The sequence below is a fragment of the Macrosteles quadrilineatus genome, unplaced genomic scaffold (assembly GCF_028750875.1).
Source record: "Macrosteles quadrilineatus isolate MER2022 unplaced genomic scaffold, UCM_ALF_1.0 Scaffold_2__2_contigs__length_208266976, whole genome shotgun sequence".
In the NCBI taxonomy this organism is placed as follows: Eukaryota; Metazoa; Arthropoda; class Insecta; order Hemiptera; family Cicadellidae; genus Macrosteles; species Macrosteles quadrilineatus.
Genome location: NW_026542595.1, coordinates 16,040,097 through 16,060,564, shown reverse-complemented (window position 1 = coordinate 16,060,564; position 20,468 = coordinate 16,040,097). Strand labels below are relative to the sequence as shown.

The following is a 20,468-nucleotide window of genomic DNA, read 5'->3' as shown; positions in this document are numbered from 1 at the left end:
ATTTGAAGTATATATAAACTAGAAGTAAGTGGTCGATCGTACAGAACCAAACAGAAAAAGTAAATGAATAACAAAACTACTAATTTATGTAAACTCGAAATGTGCCATCTAAGACGATAAAAAATAATATTTTTTTTCTAATTTCTGCACAAGAATAGGCAGATTTTAGTCTGCTGTGCTTTTTTGGATTTGACAGAAGAAACTATTTGTATATTAGCTAGTACACAGCATATTTTTTTCTCTAGCCCAGGAGCCAAGGGGTGGTGAACACCCCCTGCCCCCCTGCCAACCCCCCTTCCCCTCAAATGACATCCGTGTTTGATGGACTTCTATCAACAACTATTTATTGTTTACAGGACATTTCTGAAGAGAGGAGGCTATCAACAATGGATAATTTGTTGAAGATGTTCCTTCCTGCTACAATGCCTCCAGAGCACCAAAAGAAGGAAGCTCATAACATACTCTTATTTGCTTCCATGCTAACTAAAGTAAGAAATACTGTATAACATTTTGTATTGTTGGTAAATCTTGGTTGATTTTCAAATAATCAGTTTAATTACATATAAAAACCCAAACAAAATATTTGGGCCTACTGTGGCTTTATAAAAGAGTTAGCTTTTATAAAAACGTACAGCTCTAGCTCTTTTTTTAATATGTAGTATTGTTTTAGCACTGGTAAGTAAAAGAATTAATTTTAGCCCTCCAGTAACAGTTTTGCCAGTCCGTACCAGTACCTATTATTGGATTTATGTAATAAATTCTTCATATTTCAATTTTTTTCCAGTTATACCCAAGGGCAAAGGAGCTTGCTCATAGACTGCAACAAGAAGACTCCTTCATGGCTAGCAATCCTCCAGAGCTACAAAACCATTATGACTTTGTAAGAAAAGCTTTGATCTTTACTTTAGATAAACGTACAGTTCACTGAAAAATCCCAACCTTTATATTATACAGCCGGATGTGTAACTAGTAACTTATACTAATGTTTGGGCACTTCTAGATGAGCTAGAGACGTGAAATTTTCGGTGTTTTGAAGGTCTAGTGCCCAGACCCCCGGGAAAAATCTGAAAAGTGGCATTTTCCTCTTCCAACCCCCCCTAAATTAACGATTCCCCCCCCATGTTATTCTTATGGGAAATAACGTTGAAAAACACCAATTTTCGTACGCTCATCTGAACCGTTTAGAAACGTGCTAGAGACTTGGAATTTGCGTAGTATTGTACTATGGGATCTTAAATTACCGGTAATATCCTTAAAAACCCCATTTTCAAAATTCTACCCCCCCAAAAAAAATCCATAAAAATTTCGGTTTTCGGAAAAACATGTTTTTTTAAAACGGCTGTAGCTCGAAAACCGTAAGAGCTAGAATCGATTTGAGGAAAAATCGTGAGTTCGAAATTAAATTTTCTACAAGACAGTTTTGTCAGAGAAGGCGTCATATCGAAATTCGCACTCCTTCACCTTCAAAAAACGCTCTAACTCCAAAAATTGTGAAAATACTCTATTTTTTACGTGTTTTTAATTTTTAAAACGACTTTTCGTATATATATTTCTACTTTTTATGCTCCCAACATTTAAAGGAATGTCTCTAGAGTGACCTTCAATAATTTTAACCTACAAAAAAAATTTAAAATGGCGGATTTTTAATAAAAAAGATTGTTTTTTAATGTATTTCTTATGGAGAATTAACATGCGTCGACAGGCAAACTAGACGTAAACGTCGGTAGGTGAAATATGGGCGTTTGGTGACAGAAAAAACATTTTTATCACTTCTAGAGTAGCTAGGGAGCTGAAATTTTTGTTTAAAGGTTCGTCTGGGTACCAAACCACCCAGAGAGTCCCAAAATTTAGTTTTTCCAACTGAAACCCGCCAAAAGAAATCCCGTAAAACCCTAGTTTTTTTTGGGAAAAACATGTTTTTTTTTAAATGCTGTAGCTTGAATACGGTAAGAGCTAGAATCGATTTGAGGGAAAATCGTAGGTTCAGAATTAAATTTTCTACAAGACAGTTTTCTCAAAGAAGGGGTCATATCGAAAATCTGACTCCTTCACCTTCAAAAAACGCCCTAATTCGAAAAATTGTAAAAATTCTTGATTTTTTGGTGTTTTTAATTTATAAAACGACTTTTCGTACATATATTTGTACTTTTTATGGTCTTGACGTTGAAAAGAAAGTCCCTTGAGTGACCTTCTATAATTTTAACATACTAAAAAATTTTAAATGGCGGGTTTTTATTCAAAAAGGTACTTTTTAACGGTTTTTTTTTAACGTATTCCTTATAGAAAATTAACATGCTTATACACGCAAACGAGATCAAAATGTAAGGAGGTAAATTATTATGGATATTTAGACCAATACCATTCTAACCCCCCCCTCTTTCATCCCCATTAATAAAATGTTACCATTAGCAACAGGGTGCAGCACTAATATTTTTTTAAATCTATGACAATAGCTAATTTGCAACCAAAAGGTGAGTGAGCGTAGCGAACGAGCTAACCTGAAGGCAAGTGAGCGCAGCGAACGAGCTCAAACCAAAATGTGAGTGAGCGTAGCGAACGAGCTAATCTGAAGGCAAGTTAGCGCAGCGAACGAGTTCCAACCTAAAGGTGAGTGAGCGTAGCGAACGAGCTAACCTGAAGGCAAGTGAGCTCCAACCTAAAGGTGAGTGAGCGTAGCGAACGAGCTAACCTGAAGGCAAGTAAGCTCCAACCTAAAGGTGAGTGAGCGTAGCGAACGAGCTAAGCTGAAGGCAAGTGAGCGCAGCGAACGAGCTCCAACCGAAAAGTGAGTGAGCGTAGCGAACGAACTAGGCTGAGGGCAAGTGAGCGCAGCGAACGAGCTAACCTGAAGGCAAGTGAGCGCAGCGAACGAGCTCCAACCTAAAGGTGAGTGAGCGTAGCGAACGAACTTCAACCAGGATTTGATTGAGCCATGCGTTTAGTTAAATTTTTTCCCATCTCCACCCCAAATTCGTGTTTAAACCTGAAATTTTATCTTTTTTCTCTATTTTTGGTGATTTTTACTGCGCAAGGGGTCCATTCTTCATGTCGATAATTTTTACCAACCCCCCGCCCCCGAAGGGGGCTTAAGATTATTTAAAAATATTATTTTACCTCACTCTAACTCCTAAGACTTTATATCGATGCTTATTGATGTGAAGAAAGTTTTAGAGGTTGTGACTTAGCAAATTTAATTCATCATAGCACCGGCCCTACATCGAGACTCTAACATGCCAAGACTGGTTTGGTTTGCACTAAACAACCCCCCTATGGAATACTTCGCAACTGCCAAGTTGTCTCTACGTCTTTTACGCAAAAAGCAAAAATGTTTCCGGACAACATCCTGTCCCCCGTGACAATTTCTCATCACGGCTACTATTAAAAGGGGGCCTGGGGGCGGAGCCCCCAGCGAGCACAAGGCGAGTCTATTAAACTAAAACCCGATGTGTAACACACTGACTCACTGATCAGGTATACAAATGTTTACCCACTTCTAAGTTAGCTAGAGATCTGACATTTTTGACAATTATAGGTCTTGGTCCCAAACTACAAAAAAAATTGTCAAAAGTGACACTTTTGTTTTACAACACCCCCAAAAAACTTCAAAATGGCGGAATTTTGAAACCTCCAAAAAGGTTTTTTTTTAAACTGCTATAAGTTAAAATACCCTATTGCCTAAGGTAATAGCTACCACTAATAAAGGCTATGGGATGTCAACGGTGGATTAGGACGGCCCATTTTCTATGCCATTGGCATTTATACCGTTTTTTTTTTAATGGAACAAAAATCATATTGTTGTCACTATCTAACGTTATCCTGTTATTAGATGGAAAATCGTGTTGAGTCCAGAATTGATCCCGCTTGAGTTCCTAACCCCAACTTTAGATAGGCGAGCACTCTGCTCCCAAATCAGTTTATATAGTACCATAACTGTCTGGTTGCAACTTATCCTCCTAACATAGGTAATCATAATAGAATAGTTTAGTAGAACATAGCTAGAGTCTATGTTTTTTTTTTTTTTTTTTTTTTTTTTTTTGCTACTGTTGTGCTGTTTTACAGGTTCAATGGAAGCCTCTAATGCAGGAGGTGTTTGATACAACCATCTCCTCCTCAGACACAGTGTATGTGATGGCTCCTTCCTACATGACAGGCCTAGCCAGCACAGTGGCTCACTTCCAGCCAAGGTAACAGGTGCGCAAGTCTCTCAATTAGAGATGCATTATTGGTGATTGGCAGGATTTGTACTCAGGTTTCCAGGAACAAAGACTTACACTAATTAATACAAGCCTCAGAAAATGTAGGCCTATATAGAACAGATTTCAAAACATTTATCCCAGCAAGCACTTCTCTTCCGAAGTTTAAGATTCCGAAATTGAACAACAGGATGGTGATGATAATGTATCCCTGTGCTCACAAACTAAAATTTACGATTCTAGTGACAGCAACTAAGAATCTTTACCTAAACTTAAAAAAAATCTATGATTGGCAAATAAGGAAGATAACAACCAATATTTTAAATATTTTTACCCTGTTTTGGTATCATAATTTAGCAACTTTTCCAAGGTATTACAACTCGAAACAAAATTATTGTTTTTTTTTCGACCCACCCTAATGCACACTGTGTAAAAAAAAAATTAGGCACAAATACACATTTTTTGATTTTGGTGCTTAACAACGCTAATGGAATTCCTTTACGTTTAATGTATAGGAACAGTCGTAACTTTGGCCTTACTAGCGAATTTCCCTTTAGGAAAGTAGTTAAATTACAGTAGGTCTCATGGTAAGATTTGAGCCCGGGACCAATTTGCTTTTTCATTTTGATGTCCCCAGAGGCCAAAAACACTATTCATTCAAATTTTATATATGTATATATATATTCCATATGTGTGTGTGTCCGTGAACGCGATAACTTGGGTAATTTTTGTCCAATTTTCATGAAATTTTGTGTAAGGCGGGATAAACTTGAATGAGTTCGCGAACCAGCATGATCGGACCATGTGAACAGAGTTTTACGGGGGGTTTTATGGGGTAAAAATCGGGTTTTCTCATTTTTGACCCTCAAAACAAAAAATTTTTCAATTTATCTCTATAGTGGGGTCGTATAGCTGCATATAGTGGCAGAATATTTCAGTTCTGGCAGAGAGGCTGCAATTTTAGGTGGTTATAGTATACAAGTTTCTGAACCTAAAACCGCCCAGACCCCAATTTTTAAGGACCTCGGTCGTCCGTAATGACGTCATCAAAATGGCGGCCGTAAGAGGATGCTGGTTCCCCATGAATTGGCTATAACGACTGAATGCCTGAACCGATTTTCATGAAATTTGGCACACAAGTGCTTGAATACATTGTCTCGGCCTGGGTTGAAAATGGTCAAGTTTCATCAAGTCATTTCAAAATGGCGGCTGTTCAAAACTTAAAAAAATACGAGGAAAATAATTGTGAATTGTTTTATACAGGGCGAGTTTTAAATGAGTTCCCCCCCACTTTTTTATACATTTCTTAAGATATCAACTCCGAACTACGTCAGATCATTGTAGAGTAGCAAGTACTTCATTTTGAATGGGTTTAAATTTTTAGCCGCCATATTGGATCCGCCATATTGGATACAAAGTTATTTTTTTCAAATGTAAAGGTAGGGTTGTGACCCACCGTTTCAAACAAGACTTTTACGCTGAATACGATGCTGCAATCCGCTTTAAAAAATGTTGATCCATTCTAAAATTATGAGAACTTTTTATAACTTTATTTTTAGTCCATTATAACATTGTGCATTTACAAATTAAGGCCATAATCTCAAAATAGTGCTAGATAAAGATAAGTGGACACCACCATTCATTGTTGACCTATTTTCACTCGGTTATGACGGATGTATTTTTTTCAGCCGCCATCTTGGATCCGCCATTTTGAAATGTGATAAATTATTTATGTGACCCATCATTTTGAACTACTTTTTTATGTTGAATTCAATGCCGCAATCCGTTTTTCATTGTCATATTTGACTTTTGAAATATTGACATTTTAAATAAAAATAATTGTAATATTTTATCAAGAAAGCTTGATAACAAAAATGAATAAAATAATTTATCACATTTCAAAATGGCAGATCCAAGATGGCGGCTGAAAAAATACATCTGTCATAACCGAGTGAAAATAGGTCAACAATGAATGGTGGTGTCCACTTATCTTTATCTAGCACTATTTTGAGATTATGGCCTTAGTTTGTAAATGCACAATGTTATGCACTAAAAATAAAGTTATAAAAAGTTCTCATAACTTTAGAATGGATCAACATTATTTTTAAACGGATTGCAGCATCGTATTCAGCTTAAAAGTCTTGTTTGAAACGGTGGGTCACAACCCTACCTTTACATTTGAAAAAATAACTTTGTATAAAATATGGCGGATCCAAGATGGCGGCCAAAAATTTAAACCCAGTCAAAATGAAGTACTTGCTACTCTACAATGATCTGACCATAGTTCGTTGGATCTGACGTGATTCGGAGTTGATATCTTAAGAAATGTTTTAAAAAGTAGGGGGGGGGGGAACTCATTAAAAACTCAACCTTTATAAAACAATTCACAATTATTTTCCTCATAATTTTTTAGTTTTAAACAGCCGCCATTTTGAAATGACTAAATAAAACTTAACATTGTCTCACTGATGAGTGAATTGGCCACTTTGCTTTCTCAAATCAATGAGAGAACATGTACATTGTTAGGTAACTGTAGAAAAAAAAAAATTACCTTTGATTTTCTCTTTATTTTGACCCAAGTACATAAATTATGTCCCCGCCTTTCTTGAACACCCTGTATATTATTTATTTATTTAAGATAATTTTTTAAGTTTTGGTTAAAGCAAGTTAGTTTTTTGTCTTAAATAGAAAGGTAGAGTGTAAGTAAAAACAACAGTGATAGCAGATCTTGACCAGAAACAAGGAAAACCAAAGTTGAGATAAGGAACTGACCAAAGGGACTAAGTAGATTGTTATCAAATCAAATCAAATCAATCAAATCAAATCAAATCAAATCAAATAATTTATTATCATGGACATTTACATGCATTGACATTGTCAGTGGAGCAGAAAATAAAATGTCAATGTTCATTGTCTAAATAATCAGAGGTAACTTGAGTATGTATCAAGAACCAGTTTTTCTCTATGAGCTGCAGACAAGCCAAACTTTCCTGGCTTTTGCACCAAATTATTTATAGAATTTTGTAAATTTTTTTTGCTTTTTCAAATAAGTTTAAAAAATATACATATAAATAAATGTTTATTTCCAGGATTGTACACAATGCCCTGCTACTTATTTTTGCAACTGATATACTGAATGAGTTGGTCAATTCGACCCTCAGTGAGAATGACCGATCTTCCTTCTGCATGCGAGTGAGCATGAACGTGATGAGTCAACCAGTCAGTGCACTTTATGTGACACAATATACGCCTCAGTACCTTCATCATCTCAGCGTCAGGGTGAGTGTGAATCATAGGAAGTGGGGTCAGCAAAATTCTGGGATTTTTACTCAGTCAGATTTATTTTGTGCATAGGTATGCATTGACAAAGAGAAAACAGTCACATGGATTTTATTTACATGCCGGGTATCAAACTTGTTCCTCCCACTGAAATCTGAGACACTATTATGCCTAACAAAACACTCCTCTTTAACTATTTGGGAGGGAGTATCCCAGCTTAAGATGCCATTTCTACATTATTAACGGTTTTAGCTACATTCATGATCGTCGTTTATTAATTTACATATTTTCCTTAACAACTTTAATAATTATTAGTTAAAACCGCAAAAGCTTATTATTACATTTTTTTTAAATACTATAACAAAAACAACTTATAGGCCTATACATACACAATAGCTATAAACACCCCAAAGCAGTTACCCATATGTGATCACCAGTGAGGAGGCTTTTTAAAACAGTTTAGTACTAGCAATTTACTCACAATAACACTGATAACTATTTGTCAGAATAAGTGTCATTTACTGCTGCAAAACTAAATCTCTGAACATAGGGACCTTTAAATATCAGTCCCATGAACAGTTCAATAATTTTCCAAACGACCAAAATTTTTAAGTTATTAAATTATGGTTTTGAAGTAAAATCCAGCATTTACTATTTTGCTGTTTTATGAAAATAAATTCTGTTAACTTATTCACCCTACTTTGTATGATACAAATATAGTAAAAAAAGAACATAGGCAAAATCTAGTAACAAGTAACATACATTATTTGTTAAATTTATAGCAATGAAAAATCAATATTGTATACTGCTTCTTCTACTGGCTTCTCTGCCAAACAATAATATAAGCTGCAATGTTTCATTCATTAAAATTATATTTCCATAGGGGGTCATATAGCTTACCTATCTTATTTTGTTTCATAGTTATAAGAGGTTTTCTTTAGTTAAGTCCTGACTTGAGTCAATTTGTAAAACAGTTTTGTTACTGAAATTCGCTCATGAATAAAGACCTTATTTATTTATTTATATATTTTATTTATAGCAATGCATAGCCTTTCCCCAACCAACCAATTGGTTGCTTTTGCTGAGAAAAATTCTAAACATACAGTTTTTATATTGACAATTTTATAAATAGCCAATTATCTACTTCTATATAAATATCTTATATCATAGATTAAACAATACTCCCTAAGGGATCTACCCCCAATCTACTCCCTCTGTTTAATTTACTCCCTTAGCATAGATTAAAACATACTCCTAAGGGAGTATGTTTAATCTATACTTATATAAATATCTATCTACTTAGGTAATATATAATTAAGTTTTGAAAATCTTTGTACAACTAAATCTAGAGTTATACTGGACCGATTTTATTAATTAACGAAATAAAAAAAATACCCCCGCCGCAGCAAACCTGCCGACTAAGCGAATTTCCATTTGTCTGAATTGATTTTCAGTTAAATATACTTTAATAACATTAGGTTTAACGAGTACCTAGGTTTGCTGCTACAAGGAAACTAATAAAGTGTGTTTTTGAGTAAAATATTAATAGCTTAGTACAAAATAAATAAATTTGCCAAGTTTGATCAAAATATATTCATAAACAAGCAAACTACAACATTCGACAATATTCTCCATAAGAATAACATGGGAATTTTAAATTTACAATTTTTTTAATTTTCTCCGTTACTAATAATCAAACAAAAATACTTTTATATACTAAATTATTTGTTTTTTTAAGCTCTGTAAAAAGATCTAAAGATAAATTGGGAAATTTTGTGTTTTGAGGGTCAAAAGTGAGAAAACCCAAATTTTACCCCATAAAACCCCCCGTAAAGCCCCGTTCCCATGGTCCGATCGTGCTGGTTCGCGAACTCGTTCAAGTTTATCCCGCTTTACACCTTTAAACCAAATTTCATCAAAATCGGACAAAAATTACTCAAGTTATCGCGTTCACGGACGTATATATATATATACACACACAAGTCTATATATATATATATATATACATATATAAAAATTTGAACGAATAGTGTTTTTGGCCTCTGGGGACATAAAAATGTAAAAGTAAATCGGTCCCGGGTCTAGGTCTTACCGTGCCACCTACGGTAATAGCTACTTCCCTATAGGGAAATTCCCTAAAACTAACTGTGTTGTGACTAAGCTGTTGGAAAGCTTAACTCGTGTAGATTTGCAAATAATTGTGAAAGTAAGTTTTTGTGATGAATCATAGTGAAAAATTAAAAAAATGAATAAATGAATAAATGAATAAATAAATGAATAAATGAATTTATTTCCCATATTACATAACACTTTACAATCATAATAATTGTTGAGAAATGTAAACTGGTCACTTTTTCAAGTAGTGTGACCAGTTAAAAGGTTAATCATACATAATAAATAATAAGTTGTTGAGTCTAGCATCAGATGACAAATATTTTATCCGCCTGCTGTGCTGTAACATCTGGGCAAAGACTAAGAAAGTGTTAACAAAATACACATAAAACTAGTGGCTTTTAGGGGCAATAGCCCCTATATATAATATATATTCTGTCTCATGGGTTGAACCTTGAACCATTGGGTTGATCTCCATTGGGTCAACTTGAATTATCGTTTAACATTTTTGTATATTATAATATGTATAATAATTATTACATACCTGTTTACAGTAATGCATTTTGTTGTCTGCTCTGTTTAAAATAAAAGTTCCAAAAGACTGTTCATGCGGTATTATACAAACTTTCTAATCATAAATACAACTAAGGGACATTTTCAATTATAATCTTCATGACTATTAATTAAATACATATAAAGCTCTTTGAATATAGACAAATTCACTTAGATTAAACACATAGAGATAATGTCATCCTCCAGATTGTAAAATGCTAATTACAATGACAGAAAAACATTGTATTTTGTATTTTGTTTATAACAAAATCTCTCTGAAAACAACATTTGTTGTATGGTATCCATTTTGGTCGATTCCTTCGTCTTTATTTGATTCTAGTACTATTTTAACATATCTGGCCGCTTTACCTGTCTAAAAGCATCATAAAGTTGACCATGGGTAAACACTGTTTTTTATTTTCAAATAAATGTCAACTTTTGTTAAGGTTCGGCCTTGTCCTTTGCTTTAATAATAAGTAATATTGAAAGCTAATCGCAATGGGAACTGAATACCGGGTACTTGTAAACTTAAAAGGCATATCAGTATCTATAGATATTAGTTTTATTTTCGGCATACAAAAATAAGTCCCCTTTGCCTACTGCAGTAATCACTTCTAACTTTACACTTTGTTCAGACATACCTAACACAACCAATCGTACTCTATTAAATAATCCAGACCCTTAAAATTGGGAAAATGTCTATTTCAACTTTATAATAGTATGCATATTACAGTACATATTACATATCATATGCTTTAAATAAAGTTAAACCACATGTTTTAAAGTAAACAAAGCAGGCATGACCTAGATTCCCATGTTATTTAAATGTGAATTATTTTATTCCGTAACAACCGTTTGGTGCACAATTAAGAAAAATGAATATTTTTCCCCAAAATTTCATGCCGAGACCTTTAAAATGAGACCTCTCCCAGCTTTCTACGTCCTCCCGTTCGCTCACAATTTCATTGTAAAATTTTGGGCTTACGAAATTAGATATATAGATAAGGTAATGGTAACACAATCTTATACCAAAGAGTTGGTAAGATAACCTACATCCTGTCGAGAACTAAGCCAAGTGATTGTTCTTTTACAAAAGTGTTTGAAATTTCTTGTATTTTTAATATGAAGCGGAAGCTGATTGTAAAATTTTGGACCCAAGTATTGAAATGAATGTTTGAAAAAAGTTTTGTTTACTTTGGGTAATTTGATAGATTTATTTGTAAAACTTCTTGTACTGTAAGGATGATTTGGAATTATATTTTCTCTGTTTCCGCTCCGGATGAAGAACCTCAGGACTTTAAAAATAAAAAGATGTTGAACTGGTAGAATGCATAACTGTTGGTATAATGGAAAAGAGCTAGTTCGTTTAGGTTTTTTGAGAATTATTCGCAAGAAAAAATTTTGAGTTGTTCTAATCTTCTCTAATAATGTTTTGTAAGTACCTCCCCTAATATGTTTTCTATGTATATCGAAAACAGGGGTTTTAAAATTTTTATTTGTATGCAACTTTTGGCTGCCTTTTTGAGTATTTTCAAGAAATGCATGGTATCAATTTGTAGGAAATGTTATTCTCCTTTAAGATTATCACCTTCCACTTTTGTCAATTTCCTCACCATTAATAAGTTATTTGCAAAAGCTAATCAGCCTCCGAACTTATAGTAGGTAGTGTGTTTTTGTTAAAATTTGTACTACTACAGTAAATATAGACTTCTACTGGAGCGATTTTGTTAATTAATGGGTCATTGGAAAGCCTAATTTGTGTAGATTTGCAAATAATTATGAAAGTTTGATTTTATTGAATATTTGAGATGAAAAAAATATAAAAAACCAAAAATACATTAAAAACTGTATTTTTTCAAGTTTCCCCTACACCTATCTAAGCGTATTTGGTGCCAACTTTAGGCTGCCTTTATTGAGTATTTTCAAGAAGTACATTATAGTAATTTGTAGGAAATTTTACTTCCTTTCAGAATCTCATCATCCACTTTGGTTGATTTCCTCACCACTTAAAAGTTACTGTATTTGTAAAAAAGCTAAGCAGCCTTCTGAATATACTGGGAGAGAAAATACTGAGTTGGAGATATTTTTTTACTTTGTACAACTAAATCTACAGTTCTACTGTATCGATTTTGTCAATTAATGGGATGTTAAAAAGCCTAATTCGTGTACATTAGCAGATAATTATGAAAGTTTTATTTTGTTAAATATTTTTGTAGTGAAGAATAAAAAAATAAACAAGAATACTTTAAAAGCGGCCTTATTCGTTTCTAAAGTTTCTATTTGTTAATTTGTAGCCAACTTTGAGCTGCCTTTATTGAGTATTTTCAAGAAATCAAATACATAGTAGGCCTATTGATTTGTAGGAAATTTTATTCTCTTTCAGAATATCACTTTTTACTTTGGTCAATTTCTTTGCCATTTAAAAGTTATTTGCAAAAAAGTAAGCAACCTCTGAATTTATAGTTGTTAGAAAATACTGAATTAGAAAAATTTTGTTAAACTTTGTAGAATTGAATCTACAGTTCTACTTGACAGATTTGATTAAATAATAGGCCAATGGAAAGCTTCATGCATGTAGATTTGTAAATAATTATGAATGTTTGATTTTTTTAAAGATTTGTGGCAAAAATGGGTTTTGTGGCTAGTAATTAAATAATACATTAAATTGTATTAGGAACAACTATGCTATCTTTAAATTGTTAGCTGGTAAGATACAATGTATGCTCAGGTGCGGGACATGTTCAACAAGCTCCGTCGCACACTAGAGACCAGACTGCGCACAGTGCCGTGGCTGGACGACATGACTCGTACTGCGGCTCTGCGTAAACTAGAGACTCTCAGAGGTCACTTCCTCACCTGGCCACAGCTTTGGAACCAGACCTTCCTCAACTCTCTCATGGATCATGTAAGCAGCTTACCTCCCCAGGCTTCCTATGTCAATTTTAGTATTAAATAAAAATAATAATAAATTAATAACTCCTGTCTTGTGAGCACTGTACTATAATACTTTTAAATATTTTAAGTATTTTGGATGTAGTTTTGTTGCCATTTTTTGGACCCCTATTTCCGCCATTATTTATTATTGAATTGTAGTACCAGCCTTCAATCTAGTTGAAATCTACTCCAACCATAGATGGCAGTTTTCTTAGGCTTCTCCTGCCTAATCGAAAATATGGCCCTGTTGGAGAGTTGTGTTTATTACACTTATTATTACATTGTAGTAAGGAGCTTACACTGCCTAATGGGAAATATGGTCCTGATGCTGGAGATTTGTGTTTAATACATTTATTATTGCATTGTAGTACCAGCTTACCCTGCCTGATCGGAAATATGGTCCTGTTGGAGAGTTGTGTTTATTACACTTGTCGCATTGTAGTACCAGCTGATACTGCCTAATGGGAAATATGGTCCTGATGCTGGAGAGTTGTGTTTAATACATTTATTTTTGCATTGTAATACCAGCTTGCCCTGCCTGATGAGAAATATGGTCCTGTTGGAGAGCTGTGTTTATTACATTTTATTATTGCATTGTAGAAACCAGCTTACACTGCATAGTGGGAAATATAGTCCTGTCGGAGAGCTGTGTTTATTACATTTATTATTGTATTATAGTACCAGCATAGGCTACACTGCCTGATGGGAAATGTGGGTACGGGGTTTTACGGGAGGTTTTATGGGGTTAAAATTAGGTTTTCTCATTTTCGACCTTCAAAACAAAAAAATCCTTATTTCTCTTAGTACCATTTTTAAGAGCTTAAAAAACAAATAAATTAGTATATTGATAGGTTCTTTTACGGTTATTGGTCACTGAAAAAATTCAAAAAATCATCTATACTTATTTAATGCGCAAGCAGGATTTTTGTGACAATTACTCCTCCGAAACTACTGAACCGATTGACATGTTTTTGGTGTCATTGGAAAGAGCGTAACGTGAAGTTGTGCAGGAAACTTTCTTTTTAGGGAAATAATTAGAGAGTGCATGAGGCCCTGGGGCCCTTTAAAGTTTCGTATTTCTCCATAAGATTAACATGGGAAACAAACATTGTTATGAAACTACAGCTGTTGTCAGAAATGCTGTTCTGCTATATTTAATTTAATTTACAAGGAGAATTGTTTCTTGGTGCCATATGGTCAATGAATTATACTTTTGCATATATTTTAAATGCTATACACTATATAAAATGATATTACTGTAATACATTAAGAGATCTTAATTTAAATAATCAATAAGCGGGATTGAGCTTTTGCGTATATGTTTCCTGGTAAGTTAAGTGTGTTGTAACTGTTTCTCATAGTATATTATCAAAGTAAACCCGAATTATTCTTTTCTGCATTCTCACCCCGTAGCGAAGCACGGGCAGAGCAACTAGTAAATTTAAAATTACCATGCTATTCTTACCGAGAATAAGTAATCTGTTGTAGTTTGCTTGTTTACGGATTTATTTATCAAACTTGGCAAATTAACTTATTTTATAGGGTACTAACCTATTGATATTCTACTAAAAAAACCACTTTATTACCCTTCCTGTAGCAGCAAACCTAGGTACTTCTTAATGTTTTTTAAATAGATTTAATTGAAAATCCAATCGGGCAAATGGAAATTTGCTTAGTCTGCAGGTTTGCTGTGGCGGAGGAATTTAAATTTTGATACGTTTAGATGTGGATCATTAAAAAAAAATATGCCGGCACCACCCATAGCCACTGGGCGAAAAAATCTCAGTACTCAAACTAAGTACCCAGTTAATATGTTATTTTATGCCCTGGCCTACAGTTTATAGTGGAATCCCAACCACATTTTTGCCTTGTAATTAAAGAATTTGTCTTATTATCAGGATAGTACTGCGGAAAGTCATAGTACTCACTAGTGCGGACGTTAATCCACACCAGGAAATATCGCATCTACAGTGCATGCCTGAGTGAAAATTTAAAAACGTACGTTTTCATGTCCCTGGCCTTTTACTTCGTAGATACTGGATTTGTAGTTTATTATTATGTGTTTTAATATTTTTTGGGACGGGGGCAACATGTTACACACATTTAATTGGTTTTAAATAGGTTCTAGGTATTTTTTTTGTATTTTTAAAGTCTCGTGACTCACGACCGTCACGTGTCCCTAGGGTACATTTTCCAACTTTCACGCTGTTTTTAGACTAATTATTCATGCCGAAATATATAAAGCCATATTTTTATGTCATCAATGGTTATTAAATTTACATAAAAGGAGCATATTATAATTTTATTTTCATTGCAAACTGACTACCATGACAAAATGAGTCTGTCCCTCAATTTGGCGTCACGACCATTTGGGAAAAATTTTTAACTTTGGAGCACGACAGTGGCAAGCCTGGCGTCAATGGAGTCAGTTGGTTTTAGAGACTAGTTCGGGGTGTACGTCAGGATTGTAGTGCCGGTCGTTTCGAGTTGAAAGGAGGAATTACAAGATTAATAAAGGAAAGATTGTGTTTTTTGTAATTTTGGTGTGTCCATGACCGTGAAGTAGTCATTCGATGAAGTAGACAAGTGTTAATTTTTGTTTATTAGATATTCCAATTGCTAGATTAACCTAGAAGTCCACTTTGTATCCTCGAACATGAGGTGCAGGGCTACCGCCAGAACAGAGCCAAATAACACGTAATTTCACAACCAAAGTTTCACAACCATCGCGAGTTTTTTCACGACCAATCCAGCCTTATGGATTATAGTGTGTTTGGTCGTGACAATAACTTTAATATAATTGTAAATTGAACAGTTTAGTTCAATTAAAACACATATTTTTATTATAACTAACAGTATAATTGAAGGATTGTTTAGAAAGATTTAGATTATTCAAGACAATTCACGACCGTACCGCTTGTCCCTGACCATCACGTTTATGATTTCTATCATAAAAATTTCAAAAATTAAAATATCGTCATATTTCAATGTTTTATACACAAAAGAAGCACACCTCTATACAAACATAACGATTTTTCGGGTCTCAGGTAAGTTTTTTCGCAGTTATACAAACTTAAAAAGATTTTATTGGCTTATTTTCAATTTTTTGAGTATTTTTATTTTTTTCTAGAAAGACCAAATATACCAAAAGCTTAGTGACCTTTTTATTGTATAATGGTCATAAAAGTAAATTAGTTTATAGCAAAACATAGTTATAAAAATAATATTAACCATTTTTAATATTCATTTAAACGTCCGTTATGGTCGTGACAGGATTTTGTGTTTTTCCACTAAAGATGCGCTTTTAAAAAAAAAATTACCAAAGATATTGCGTTACCATGGACATTTTATGAAACTTCAAATGTTAATGAAATAAAAAAATAATAAAAGTTTTGATAAAAGGGGAAAAAAATTTGCAAAGTGCTTTTCCTGAAAACGTACGTTTTTAAATTTTCACTCTCCTATAAACATCCACAATTCGTGACCTCCTAGTAGCTGGATTATCCAGCTAGGAGGCTGGATTACAGGACAACACCATCGTCCCAGTACTAGTTAGGCTCAAACAGGGGAAAATTATGATTATTTGATTCTAAGTGTTTTAAATTATACAAAAAATGTTTGTTGTAGTTGGAGGTTACAGAAACAGATTTCTTCCACAACGTAATTACAAGATATCGCCAGATTCGGACTCCACCACCTGACTTTCACAAAGAGCAGCCTTCAGATAAAAAGTGAGATTTTTACTACAGCAAACCTCTTTATAACCTTACTATATGTAATCAAGAATCTAAAACCTCATTACACATCAAGATAGTAGCAATGGCTGTTAAATATATGGAGTTGAGAATAAGAAGTTGCTTTTATATTACACACTGGATCAGAAAATGATTCAGTAGGACTGACTGATTCTGCGACTGACACACAGTGTCTGAGACTACCGGGTACTGGCAAGTGAAAAGGACTAGACTTCAAGATGCCGCTTTGATGGGAAGCAAACAAATAGCATCAATACAGTAGCTGTAATTAGTGTTGACTAAATGAAAAACAACCATCCATTCCGATTTCAGATTTACACAGTTCAATTTTTTCTCAAAGATTATACCTGGAGATAGTTTTTGGGTATATGTGTTATTTCAAGTGTTTAAGCATTTGCACATTTAATCAGGCAGTTTACTCTATTTAGATAATTTTCTCATGGGGAAGTAGTTGTTAAACAGTATTTATGATGTGTATTTAAGTCTAGAACTACTCTGATACTTCTTTGTTTTAGAGTAGACAAAATGCATTAAATCAACTGAAAATTCTCTTACTCTGAACACGGGGCAATTGTTTTAAACGTGAAGGTCTTAATTACCATCAGAAAACTATTTATATCAAGTAACTCAGTTTATATATTTTATTCTTATTTTTAGGTGGGCATTTCCATTTGTAGTGAATGCTTTCTATGACATCACACTAAATAGTATAGGTGAGTCACTGTACAATGTATAGTGTGATCAATTATAAGTAGTTAGAAACTTGTGCCATAACTGAGTTAATTGTAAGTACCTATTTAAAAGAAGGGATGCCTTTACACTATTTAAAAGCTCAACTTTAAAATTATTCTAAATGTATTTGAAACGATGCCAGTATCTTGGAAAGGAAACAGTAAATGAAACACAATCAAAACTGGCAGGCTAGAGTGAAACTATTACTTGAAATAAGAAGGTTTAGGGTGTTTTACATTTCAAAGTCTGATGTATTATTGGTGTGACCTCAAGTTGATAGTAGTAACGGTTGACTCTTAGGGCCGGCGCGCACTATCCCGACCACGACCACGACCACGACTCCGACTGGTCGGATACGACCAGTTTTATAATAGGAATAAATGGAACAGCGCGCACTGGTCGACTGGTCGGACCCTGGTCGGGCCCTGGTCGCACGACCAAAATTTTCCAGTTTGGTCGGGCCCGACCCGCTGGTCGTTGCAGCCAAAAATAGCACACAATGTAATGGGACGACGCGCACTACCCCCGACTTGCCTCCGACCCGACCAGTACACCACTCAACCCCCAGTATTCCTAGACCAATCAAACGGTGAGCACTAGTTTTTTGCGCCGGTCTGTAAAGTGACTCATTTGGTAAAATGTCGCAGGATTTTGACACTTTTGAAACCTGTCTTCATATTGACGTAGCTCTTCATAAAATGTTGCAAAATGCCCTTTCAGACCTGACAATTAACATTGGATGTACCCAGTATAGTTTCTTCTTCCGCTTAACGTACTTACAATACAAATGCGCCATAACAACTACTTCTTCAACAATCATCTTGACACTGAAGTTTGTAAAATATTCGTTGCCTTGGTCGGGTCGTGGTCGGGTCGTGCTCTGGTCGCATGGTGAATGACAACCACTGGTCGGGCGTTTGGTCGTGGTCGTGGTCGTGGTCGGGATAGTGCGCGCCCGGCCTTACTTACATTTTATAAAAATCAACGGTTTATGACCTGTGAAATAAAGGGTATCAGCAATCAGACACATATTTTCTCCCATTTGCTTGTCAACAACCTTTATCATGGGTAAGTGGTGGGAGTACTAGGATGTTTTTATGGGGAAAATCACAAAAGCTGCAATAGCTTTTAAACCATAATTTTTACAGCAATAGGAATTTTACCATATTGTTAAGAATAATTATAAAAACCGTAACATACAAAATTTTAATCAAAATCTATAGAGCCGTCTTTTTAAAAACGGGATTTTTCCGTTATTTTATGGGAAAATCACATAATTTGCAATAACTTTTGAATTGAAATTTTACATTGATGGGGGTTGTACTGTTTTTTAGTGTTTTGTTAAGAATTAAAACTACTAGGCCTATAACATACTAAATTTTAATAAAATAATTCAGGCTATTTTTAATCATTTAGATTTTTCCATTTTTATGTGGTATTCCCATAGTTTTAAGAACAAATTATTAATTATGTTGGTTTACCTTATGATTGCCAGGTTCTTGATGAATGAAGAAGTTTAAGCTCTATTTACATTTCGCCACAAGTGTGGCATCTTCAGTAGTTGATTTGAGTTTCTTGTTTCTTGTCAGATCACTTAAAGTCACTAAAAAACACTATCCTATTTTTTTATTTACACTTATTTATATTTAAGTCGGCGGACGATTCATGGCGTGAGTGTAGAAATCCAAGCGTGCTACATATGTTGAGTGTAAAAATCCAAGCGTGCTACATATGTTACTGTCCAACTGCCCGGCTATTGTCCTTGTACTGGCTTCTTGAGGTGTGTTAGGTAGGTCAGGGGATGGGGGTGAGTTTACGATGTTAGCTTTCTCTTCTAAGACTGCGATGTTGCCAAGTCTCTGCGGCGTTGTCATATTGTTCTTCTAGCTGGTTTATGAGTTTGAAAATTATGTATAGAATTTGTAAACATTGTAGGATTGTTAATGATTTAGGAAATGAAATATGGTGATTCGGATTACTTTTAAGGTTTTTGGCAACTAATGATTCTGGATTGGTATGGTGACTAGCAATATGTTCTTTGAATCTTTGTTTGAATGATCTGTGGTTGTATCCGATGTGTTATTTGTGACGTGCACATGTTATTTTATACACGCTCCTTTCTTGTTCTATTGGCTTGCTAATTATTTCTGTCAATTTGTAGTTTGGGACTGGGTTTGTTTTAACTCTGTATGCTGGTTTGTAGCCTGCATTGTTGAAGATTTTCCCTATTTTCTTTGTTATTGGATCAGTATAGTTGATTGATACGTATTTTGTCGGTTCTATTGCCTTATCGTGGTCTATGTTGTCTTCTAAAGGGTTGAATTTTATTTTCTTTCGTATTTTATTAATAATTTGTTTCAATAATTTGAGGGTTTTACCCATTGTTGGTGGCTATCAATTCTATTGTTTGTTTTTCTTTGCTGTATTCTGATTGGCTGAGGTTGTATCAGTAATGTAAATAAGTGTAAATAAAAAAATAGGATAGTTTTTTTAGTGACTTTAAGTGATGTGACAAGAAACTCAAATCAGCTACTGAAGATGCCACACTTGTGGCAAAAGGTACATAGAGCTTAAACTTCTTCATTCATCAAGAACCTGGCAATCATAAGGTAAACCAACATAATTAGATTTTTCTGTTATTTCATGGGTTTTTATGGAAAAATTACACTTAAAATCAAAATATGAAAAATAAAGAAATCTTGGAGATACCGTGGATTAGTACTCACATACCAAGTCATCAAAATCAGACTTCAGGAGTAGTCTGTCTGTAGCTCTGTACACATCTACACAGATATCACTTTGAAAACAATATCTAATACTCAAACTTGAAACTTTTGACAAAAACAATACTTTCTCCATATACTATGTATAGAAGGAGAAAGTATAACAAAATTTCATAGAAGTTCCGGGA

General features: G+C 34.2%; 1 protein-coding gene across 1 annotated transcript in view; it reads left to right on the top strand.

Moving 5' to 3' along the window:
* LOC128983960 (neprilysin-1-like) overlaps positions 1 to 20,468 on the top strand; it is a 100,881-nt gene that overhangs the window by 50,171 nt on the left and 30,242 nt on the right. Inside the window, exons 7-13 of the mRNA XM_054403239.1 lie at positions 357 to 488; positions 785 to 880; positions 4,060 to 4,184; positions 7,283 to 7,472; positions 12,865 to 13,041; positions 16,698 to 16,801; positions 17,483 to 17,538. Of these exons, the coding sequence (XP_054259214.1) occupies positions 357 to 488; positions 785 to 880; positions 4,060 to 4,184; positions 7,283 to 7,472; positions 12,865 to 13,041; positions 16,698 to 16,801; positions 17,483 to 17,538 (880 nt within the window). The remainder of the gene's footprint in view (positions 1 to 356; positions 489 to 784; positions 881 to 4,059; positions 4,185 to 7,282; positions 7,473 to 12,864; positions 13,042 to 16,697; positions 16,802 to 17,482; positions 17,539 to 20,468) is intronic.